The 10,268-nt window shown below is 52.1% G+C and overlaps 1 protein-coding gene across 1 annotated transcript; it reads right to left on the reverse strand.

Annotated features, from left to right (window-relative positions):
* Positions 1–757: 757 nt before the first annotated feature.
* Positions 758–7,292, reverse strand: KRT5 (keratin 5). The gene is made up of 9 exons (XM_006745813.2): positions 6,173–7,292; positions 5,415–5,629; positions 4,590–4,650; positions 4,384–4,479; positions 3,643–3,807; positions 3,132–3,257; positions 2,653–2,873; positions 1,896–1,930; positions 758–1,434 (listed from the first exon to the last, which is right to left on the reverse strand). Exons 1-9 carry the CDS (start codon positions 6,734–6,736, stop codon positions 1,124–1,126), a joined length of 1,794 nt encoding a protein of 597 aa, XP_006745876.2. The 5' UTR covers positions 6,737–7,292; the 3' UTR covers positions 758–1,123.
* Positions 7,293–10,268: the final 2,976 nt, after the last annotated feature.

Here is a 10,268-nt window from a genome sequence, read left to right on the forward strand (position 1 = left end):
GATACCCATTCCCACAGCCTTTCAGTCAACAGTTTGCCTTCACCCCTAAAGGGGCACAATACATCTTTAACTCAGATGCTCAGGGAATGCCTCCATAATCTTGCCATTGCACACAATCTTTGCAGGCAAGATCTTGAATGCCTGGACTTTCTCCAGGAGCACAGGTATGACATTACACTGGTGAATCCTCCTCCAAAGAGATTCACTGGACACACTCATTCAGGACATGCAAATACAAAGGAGCTCACAAAGAGGCTAGGCCACTTCTCCACACCCAGTACAAATTCCCGCTACCTCAGTTAAATACCTGAAATTATCTGGTAATCTGAAGGTCACCCTGACACTGTCAAGAAACAGCTACTGACCTGCTTGGCACCCACAATACTAGAACAGGCCCAACATCTTTTAGGCTTTTTTTGAGCTCTGAAGGTAACATATTCCTTATTTACAATTTTTACTTAAGCCCATTTATGCTATTACTTGCAAATCAGCCCACCATGAATGGGGCCCCTCTCCAACAAGAGGCTCTAAAATCTGTCCCAAATTACAGTCCAGACACTCCTTCATTCTAGAGGTTTTAGCAGCATCTTTTCATGCCTCTTGGAGTCTCTGGACTGCCCATGTTGGCCACTTTGCCTTCAAGATCATTCCATTCTCCCCAGGAATCATCAGAGGAACCAATCACATCTGGACAGATTGACCCTCATGGGGTCTCTAGGCTGGATGTAGACCTTGAAAAAACAATTCTTCACAACAGTTTATATTATAAAAGCATTTTTATTGAACACACTCTGGAGGTAGTCACAACCAGAACAAAATTTGGGATTTGGATGGGGACCCTGTTCTGAAAGCTTAGATACCAGAAAACTTTGGATTCTTCTCTCATCCAGGATTGTGCTATAGAGACCTAAAGGCTGATTTGAAGCAGAACATAGAATCACAACATGGGAGACTAGAGACCGGGGATTAGACCCTTCCAGGAACCAAGAATGCTGCTCTGCAATACATTGGTCTAGACCACACTCCAGAAAAAGAAAACTTGGCTTGGGCAACTGCCTGGAAGAGGCAGTCACCACAGGGTGGGTTGCTGCGCTTGGGAGGCAGTGTGACTTGCAGCAGGCTCTTAGCTCTTGAAGCTCTTCCGGGAAGAGGAGGTGGTGGAGACAAACTTGACACTGGAGCTACTGCCCCCACCACTGCCAAAGCCCATCCCCATGCTTCGGCCACTGCCCGCACTGAAGCCAGAGCCCCCCACACTGAACCCGCTGCCCAGGCCGGCACCTCCACTGCTGCTGGAGTAGTAGCTTCCACCGCCACCTCCGCCAAGACCACCACCAAGACCACCGCCAAGGCCACCGCCAAGACCTCCACCGAGGCCACCGCCAAAGCCACTGCCACCGCCGTAGGCAGAGGACATGTTGTTTGTGATGACAGCTGCAGAGAAAGGAGGGGAGGACTTGGTGAGACCGGTGTGCTAGATTGATCCTACACGTCCCAGTTATTTGATCCCATTAGTGTTAACACTGTCCCTGGCCTCTTTCACAGAGGAGCAAAGAGGCTCGGGACTATGCCATTTAGTTAAGGTCCCTAACAGAAGGTTGGTGAGCTTAGAAGGCAAGGGATGGTGCTAAGTCCTCAGGAGGTAGGGTCAACAAGGGGAGAGGGTACAGGATGTATGGGATGCTGGGCCTACGCTTTAAGAAATAAGACATGAGCCATGTTGGTTCATGTCTCAATCTGTGCTCTTTCCCCTCCACCACCTCCTTCTCTCTAAATATATTAAAAAACCATATGTTGGGATGGGAGTTTCTGGTATGTAGAAACAACAGGATTCTGAGTTGGCACCAAATACCCCATATTATTATCATTGTGAAGGTCTGTTCAAAGTTACTTACAAATGTTGACTGGTCCAACTCCTTCTCCACTCAGTCTAAAATGGGAAAGATTAAAGTAAGAGTTAAAAACTCCCCAAAAGACAGTACTAGTCATGTTTAGAGCTTGTTCTACAAGCAAGGAGCCTGCATGCCCCAGAGCTGCTTACGTTAGAGAAAGAGATAGCCCTCTAGAGTGACTTCCCAATGAAGGGGAGTGTTGGCCTGTTTGACCTAGAAACAGGTTATCGGAAGAAGATTGCAATTCACATTCTCCTCCACCCATTATACAGAAAGCATGAGTAAGAGGCTGTGGGAACTCTGAATATGTATGAAGCAGTTTTGGCCTGGTAGGAGCTTACATGCTCTGAGGGAATTTGGCATGGACAGAAATACTTCTAAGGAAGGACGCAGTGGGTAGTGTCAAAAGATTGCAGAAAATGGAGTAGTTTGAGAATCCAAAGGCAAGTGAATTTAACTCAGCTGGAGTAATCGTGAAAGGCTTTCTGAAGGAAGTGGTACTTGAAGAGTGGGGAAGACATTTGTTGAATTGCTTGAAGGAGAGGAATTTGGTGGTGGGAACAGGGTCAGAAAAGTGAGTTGGGGCCACATTGTGGAGGTCAGCTGTATGCCTAGGTGTCAGATTGAAACTGGATTAGTGAAGAATAATTATTATGTACAAATAGTGGTCACTTGTGTGTGTGATGGAGTGGAGAAGAAGCTCCATTTTATTAAATGTGAGGCCATCCTGGGCTTGTGAAGTCAGCCATCTGTTGCCCACCTGCACTCCTCGCCCTCCAGCAGCTTCCTGTAGGTGGCAATCTCCACATCCAGGGCCAGCTTGGTGTTCATCAGCTCCTGGTACTCCCTCAGCAGCCGCGCCATGTCCTGCTTGGCCTTCTGCAGGGCGTCCTCCAGTTCAGCCAGCTTGTTCTTGGCATCCTTGAGGGCCAGCTCCCCGCGCTGTTCGGCATCAGCGATGGCGTTCTGCAGGTTGGCGCACTACAGAGGGAAAGAAGTGAGTGGGAACCCTTTAGTAGCTGACCTAGGCCTGAAGTGTCTCTTTCTGGGATTCCGGGGAGAAGCCAGTACATTTGTCCTGGTCACTGTGGATGGTGGAACACTGAAATGCTGGTACTTGCTCCAGCTCTGGGGGGTGTGTGTGTGTGTGTATGTGTTTATAAAAAGTAAAACAAGACAAAACAGGTGTCCCTTTCAGAGCTCAGGCCCCTTCCTTGCCTTCTTGCGACCTCTCCCTACCTGCTTCTTGACATTGTCAATCTCGGCTCTCAGCCTCTGGATCATCCGGTTCATCTCAGAGATCTCTTGCTTGGTGTTGCGGAGATCATCCCCATGCCGGCCCGCTGTCTGCTGCAGCTCTTCATACTGAAGCCACCAGAAAAGAGGAAAGACCCCATTTATTTGAGAATGGAAACACTTTCTCAAAGCTCACAGGCAGGAGCTACCAAGAGGTGGCAAGTAGTGTTATCTGAGGCCTGGAGCTGGTTTCAGCTTTGTCCAAGTGGACCTGATCTTAGATAATTTTCCCTTTAGTGCTTTCGTTTTCATAGAGACACAGGTGTGGGATTCAGAATGAGATTCTCCTTAAGGTTCTTGAATTTATGTGGCAAATGTATGCATGACTGCTCCCATTAAGTCACCCCACGAGGCCTCAGCAAGTTTCAGGAGCCCCATCCTTAGCATTTTGTCAATGGCCTGGAATCCTAGACATGTGTCCATCCCTTCACTCAGTATTTGCCACAGCACCCACCTTGGTCTGGTACCAGGACTCGGCTTCCGTCCGGCTGCGGTTGGCAATCTCCTCGTACTGGGCCTTGACCTCAGAGATGATGCTGTCCAGGTCCAGGGAGCGGTTGTTGTCCATGGACAGCACCACGGACGTGTCTGAGACGTGCGTCTGCATCTGGGACAGCTCCTGTGGGGAGATTTGAAGTCAGTCATTCTGTGTTATTTAATGTTGGGTCCATTCAAATCTTCTACCCATTGTGGTATGTCAACTTGAGAAAAGAAATAATAACCACCTATATCAAAAATTAAGTTAATAAACAATCCAGATCATGACTCAATCTGATTTTTAAAAAACTTTAACAACTTTGAACCTCCAGATAAACCCCTATCATGTAACCTCTCAGACTCGCATCTTCTTGGGCCATAACTTATTTTAAAATAGTCTAGCTGCATGGACTGTGTGCTGGGAGAAAACAGAGAGGGGATGCCACTCCAAAAAGGAAAGGTGGCCAGAAAAGGTGTGCCTTTAGTAAAGCACTCCAAACCTCACTCTGCAAAATGACTGTTGAAGAGATCTTTTACTTTAAATTTGACTTTCTTTTTTTAAAGTGTTGGCTTCATAAGTAATAAAGTATGAGTAGTACCAAAGGGGGAGGAGAGAAAGAGGTGTGCACAGCTTAGGAACCACCGCAGTCAATCCTGGAGCCCCTAATTCCTGGTGATGGCCCATGTCTCTAGGTCCCAAATAGAAGACATTTCTTACCGCCTCAAAGAACATCTTCATGAAGTTGATCTCATCCATCAGGGCATCAACCTTGGCCTCTAGCTCCACCTTGTTCATGTAGGCGGCGTCCACATCCTAGAGAAACAGGGATGGTTGGCACTGCATCCGATTTTTACCCTGACTTAAATGAACGACACCTTAAGACAGCATAGCCATGGGCTATGGGTTGTCTCCTACCCACACACCTTCTTCAGCATCACAAACTCATTCTCAGCAGTGGTACGCTTGTTGATTTCATCTTCGTACCTGGTTGTAAAAAGGATAGGAAGTGCTGATCAGAGGATGAGGTGCAGGTGGGGCCTGGGATCTTTCTTGCATGAAGACCACTGTGAGCCTGCCTTCCCGCTGGGAAGGGTCTTCTCACATCATACAGGCAGAGAGGGAGGGAGCACTGGTAGTGTGAGCCCCTGGGCAAGGTCCTCATCCATAAGGACATTGGTTTTTCTGTAACTGCCCACCAGATAATCATTATGTTATCGCTATCATTCAGTTGCTTCAAGAATATTCCCATAAAGAAGCTGTGTTATTTCTTCCCCACTCCACATCTAGTCAAGCTCCCTAGTGTTTTTTTCATCACAGCCTTGTGAAAAAAAAAACCAACAAAAAACTACCAACCCAGCTGCTGCTCCATAAGGACTAAAGAAATTATTTGAGCCACTAAGTTGGGTTTGGGGAAAATCCATCAGAGAGCCCATGCTGTGGACTTCAAGTACACTGGGGGAAAAAGCCCCGAAGAGCAAGGATTGCATGATGGCTCATTTCACCAGGTGGTACCAAGGGCACTGAGCCTGTTGCTCTGGCTGGTGGCTAAGTGCTGGTGGTACCAAGGGACTGAGCTTGGGGCTGGTACTTTCTAAACATGGACAGGATATTTTTTTCCAGTACTTCAGGTATCCATGGAACGTACATGCGTCTAGCCCGTGGGGAAGGCATAAGTGGCAGCCTGGTTATAAAGTACATCTGGTGCCAAGAAGACATCACCCGCCCCATCTCTGCTCCCTGTGACCCACTTGTTCTTGAAGTCCTCCACCAGGTCCTGCATGTTCCTCAGCTCCGAGTCCAGGCGGCCCCTCTCCCCCAGGATGCTGTCCAGCTGTCTCCTGAGGTTGTTGATGTACTGCTCAAACAAGGGCTCCAGGTTCTGCCTCACGGTCTTGGTGCCCTGCTCCTGGAGCAGAGTCCACTTGGTGTCCAGGACCTTGTTCTGCTGCTCCAGGAACCGCACCTGGAGAGGGCAGAGTTTGAAGGTGGAGAAACTTGAATTTCATGTTTCGATGATCAATTCACCAGTTTTTCTCCCATTTCATGCTGGTCCCCTACACCTCTCCATGCAGTGCCTGGTCCCGGGCCCCAGGAGGGGAGGTCCAGAGTGAGGTGCTTGCCGTCACTCCTCTATGGGAGACAGGACACCCAGACTGCACTGGACACAGCTGGGCAGCTGTGAAGATACTCAGGCTACTGCCCAATGAACTCCTCTACCTTTCTATTCAGTCAGCCCTGTTACAGGAAGCACAGAGCTCTTCTCTTGGCCCCACAGTCAAGGAGCCTGTATGAGCTCATCTCTGAAGGGGAAGGGTAAGACCCTCTCTTCTAAGCGGCCAACAAAGTGGTCTAACTAAGAAAATGGGCCACAAATCCAGGACACAGAAAAAACTATAACGGCCAACTATGAAGGTATTTGCACAAAGTCAGAAAACCTCCCTTCTTCCCCCTTTCTTTGGCATTTACTCCACACTCATGGTGGTTTTTCACAAAGGATCCCACTCACCTTGTCGATGAACGAGGCGAACTTGTTGTTGAGGGTCTTGATCTGCTCCCGCTCTTCAGTCCGCACCCGCTGGATGGCGGGGTCGATTTGCAGGTTGAGGGGAGTCAGGAGGCTCTGGTTGACAGTGACCTCTTGGATGCCTCCGGGGGGGCACACGGGGAAGCCAGGACCACCGAAGCCTCCTCCAAAGCCAGCGCCGCCACCAAGCCCAAAGCCTCCACCAGCTCCACCGCCAAAACCAAATCCACTCCCGGCTCCACCTCCGAAGCCATAGCCGCCTCCGGCACCAGCACCTGCCCCAAATCGGTTCCTGAAGCTGCCACCACTAGTGCTGATGGAGATCCTCTTGGAGCCTCCCAGGTTGTAGAGGCTCCGGCTGCCATAGCCACCTGCTCCGCAGGCACCCCCTAGGCTGACCCTGCCAAAGCCGCCACCGCCACCGCCACCCCCGGACCGGGACATGGAGGTGAAGCTGGTGCGGGAGACAGACGGGGTAACGGCAGAGGCAGCGCTGAAGCTACGGCTGCCTCCACTCCGGAAGGACACACTCGACTGGCGAGACATGATGGCTTGTTCCTGGTGGAGCAAGAGTACCGGGCACTAGGGGTTGGGAAGTGCTGGAGAGAACAGAGCTCAGCAGAACGCAGAAGGTGGCTCTGTTACCCAGGAACTGCAATCCCCCCTTTTTATTCTCTAGAACTGGGCTGGGCGGGAGAGCTGTCGAGCTGTGAGTGATTAAGTGGGCTGGGCATGCCTGGGGGGCAGCCGTGAGCTCACCATCACACCTGCACAGTGGTGTGGGGTGCAAAAGCTTGCTTCCTGGCAGGCTGCGCTCAGTTAGGAATAACCTTGCCTTACAGCGCTGATGTCCTGGCAGAAAGTTGGCGATGCTGCCAGCCAGTCTCTCTTCACCATGGGGGCCCCGGGGCTGCGAGCACCCAAGAAGGACAGCTGAAAGTAAGGGGGCATTTGGCCAATGTCCGGAGGGCTCCTTACAGGACCAGGGATATCGTCCGCCATCTCAGCATGGTGTACACTGTCCGTGGATTGGAGGCCAAGCCAGTCCCCCACTGGCAGGGATCTGCTCTCTTCACTCTTTTAGGCAGAGGGTTGTTGCAGTGACCTTGGCACTTGGAGAGGCAACGTGACCTGACATCTCAGCTATGTGCTAGAGGGGAAAATAGACTTCTGTCCTTTACTGCAGAATTCTTTTCCCCTTTCTTGGGGGAGGCAAAGTTACCACCCTGGAGCCCACTGGGCAGATTCTCTGGCAGAGTTTGGGCCAGAAAGGCTCCCCAAGCCGCAAGCTCCAGAAACAGAGAATGTGGGACATTCTCAGCCCTGCGTCTAGATCACTTTGCGCCCTACAGGGGCAGGCTGAGCCCTCTACAGCTCCTCCTGATTCAGTATTTTCTGTGGCTTTGACCTTTCCCCTTGCTCTTTGGCCTCGCCAGGACCCTGCAGGGGCTTAGCAAATCCCAGGGGCCCCATGCAATCCCTCATAAAAGGTCCCTAGCCTCAGCCTGGCAGTCACGTCTCTCTTCAGAGGGAGCTGCTCTGCTCCCCCCGCAACCCCCAGCTGTGTTCCAGCAAGCCCTCAGTTATTCCACTAGGGAAGAAATGAGTCATCGTATCTGTTGGTACAGGCTGAAGGCTGCCACAAACACATACCTGCAGGAGTTTCTAATCTCATCAGGAACATGTTGAGAATCTGCCGGCCTGTTATAACGGAGAACCGCCCCGTTGTGAGCCGCGGGGACCGCTGCATTTTCTCTAAGCGCCAGCCCGAGGTTTCCTTGAAGGCCAGGGGAATGGAAAATGGAATTCTAAGTCTACGGATCATCCTGCCAAGAAGGCCCCATGGAGCAGATCTGGGGGACCAGTCAGCTGGCATCACAGTCGGCCACAGCTGCCTTAGGGAGGACTCCTTCGAGACCCCTCTGCCGTGCTTGTCCAGGTGGGCCATGGCACCACATGGAGGAGAGGGGTCTGCTTAAGTTTTAGCAAGTGTCCGTCTTAAACCACACCCCTTCTTTTGGCCGCAGACCTGAGTGGGGCCCACCTCTCGGTCTCCCCAAAACAGAAGCAGGACTCTAAGTCAGCACAGCACTGGGCCATTAAGAGCTGGGGCAGGGTGGGGAGCACCCCTGGGGAAGTAGGGGATGGATTGAGAGCCTTGGGGCTGAGGGAGTACATTCTCAAGAGTAAAGGAATGAGGACCCAGCCCAGACTCAAGAATCTCTAGTCAGGCCGGCAGTTGGCTCCACGGAAGCCGCAGCTGTGGGAAAATGACTCGAAGCTGCCAGGGATCAGCTAAGATGTGCTTGTTCACCACAGAGGGCTGCGATGAGCAAGCAGTGGACAGGTAAATCCAGACAGACAGACCGATGGCCAGAGCTCACCTCACAGGTCTTGAGCAATGAGGTCTGGGTTGCCTCCCCGCCTGGAGAATTCCTGAGACTCTCGGAGATTGATTTTACCGAGTTCGCCAGTTTCACACTTTGTTGCCTCTTGGGGAACAGATGTGAGTGTCTTGGGGACCCTGAGACATACTGGGGGACCCTCAGCTCCTGAGAGATCAGATCCAAGCTGAAAGCAGGTGTCTGAGGACTCCTAGCATGGTTCTCCCTCTCCACTGGGAGATCACCATCTGGGTATGCACCCCCCACCCCCGCACAGGTCCTGGGTACAGTCCACTGCCCTTGGGGAAGCCCCACCCCTCCCGAGACACGGGGACATTCTCTTCTCTCCATCCCTCCTCCTCCCAGCTGTGTAGAGGAAAGAGAGGGACTCGGTGGAACAGGAATGCATTCCGGCCAGGCTGAGAATCTCTAGAGTGTGCCAGGCTCAGAATCAATGCCAGGGACCAAAGGTGTGTGGGTGGCGAGTAACTGTGGCAGGGAGTGTTTGGGTGCTTGACTTGGGGTGGGGGGGAGCGGCACTTTTCTGTCCGAGTTTTGTGGGAACCCTCCCCCCAGCAGGTAGGGCAGCCCCTCCTGCAGTGCCAGACATGGACAGCTATAAATAATGGGGGGCAGGGGGGGAGCCAGGCACCGGTAACACCACAGTGTGGGAGAGTCCCACCCCTGGCATGTCACTGTGGCAGGAAGAGAAGGATTACACGGAGCTCGTTCAGTTTCTCCGCTGGGCACCCGCAGAGGGAGTTACCAAGTCATGGCAGCTCACGTTGCCTAGCTTTTCCCATCAGCAAAAGACGAGTGCAGAGCTAAGTGAGCTGTAGTGGCTGGCCCGGCGGGTCTCCCCGCAGAGGGCGGCAGGACACCCTAGCCTCCCTCACAGAGGTGTGCCTCACAGAGCAGGCGGGGAGAAGGGTAAATCCAGGTGTCCATTGGCGAAGGTTGGGCTCGTCCTGCAATGCCAGGCCAGGGTGCCCTCCTCGGAGCCCCATTGCAATCCTTATGCCTCTCATAGAAGATGTAAGGGGTAGACCCTACAGGTAACAAGCTGGTTTTGCACACAGCCTCCAGGTCTCACCGAACCAGACACTCCCCAAGGTTAGGGAACACACCTGGCTCCCCTTCACATGGCCACCCCACGCTCAGCCCAGCCCGACGCACTGGAGGTGCTCAGCAAACATTTTTTTTTTAAAGATTTTATTTATTTATTTGAGAGAGAGAATGAGAAAGAGAGAGCATATGAGAGGGGGGAGGGTCAGAAGGAGAAGCAGACTCCCTGCTGAGCAGGGAGCCCGATGCGGGACTCGATCCCGGGACTCCAGGATCATGACCTGAGCCGAAGGCAGTCGCTTAACCAACTGAGCCACCCAGGCGCCCCCAGCAAACATTTTTTTAATTGAACTGGGAGACATAAGGCATTTCCCTCCACTCCTTCCCCAGATCTTGGTGTGAGGCTCTCCCTAGCCCCATGCCAAGTGTCTGAGTCCCATCCACCTGCTTCTGTCCCTGGGTCCATGTTCAGAAGGCGGATCCCTTGTCCCCTGTAGCCTGGGCACCCTCTGAAGACAGAGCTTATGACTCTTCATCCTTTGCACTTTGCTCCATTCTTCTCCCACCAGTCCTAGCCCTGAGAGCACTCGGCACCTAGCAGCCCCTGTGCCCTGCCCCTGTCTCCCTGT

This window comes from Leptonychotes weddellii, chromosome 5 (genome assembly GCF_054177405.1).
Source record: "Leptonychotes weddellii isolate Sample4059 chromosome 5, ASM5417740v2, whole genome shotgun sequence".
Classification (NCBI taxonomy): domain Eukaryota; kingdom Metazoa; phylum Chordata; class Mammalia; order Carnivora; family Phocidae; genus Leptonychotes; species Leptonychotes weddellii.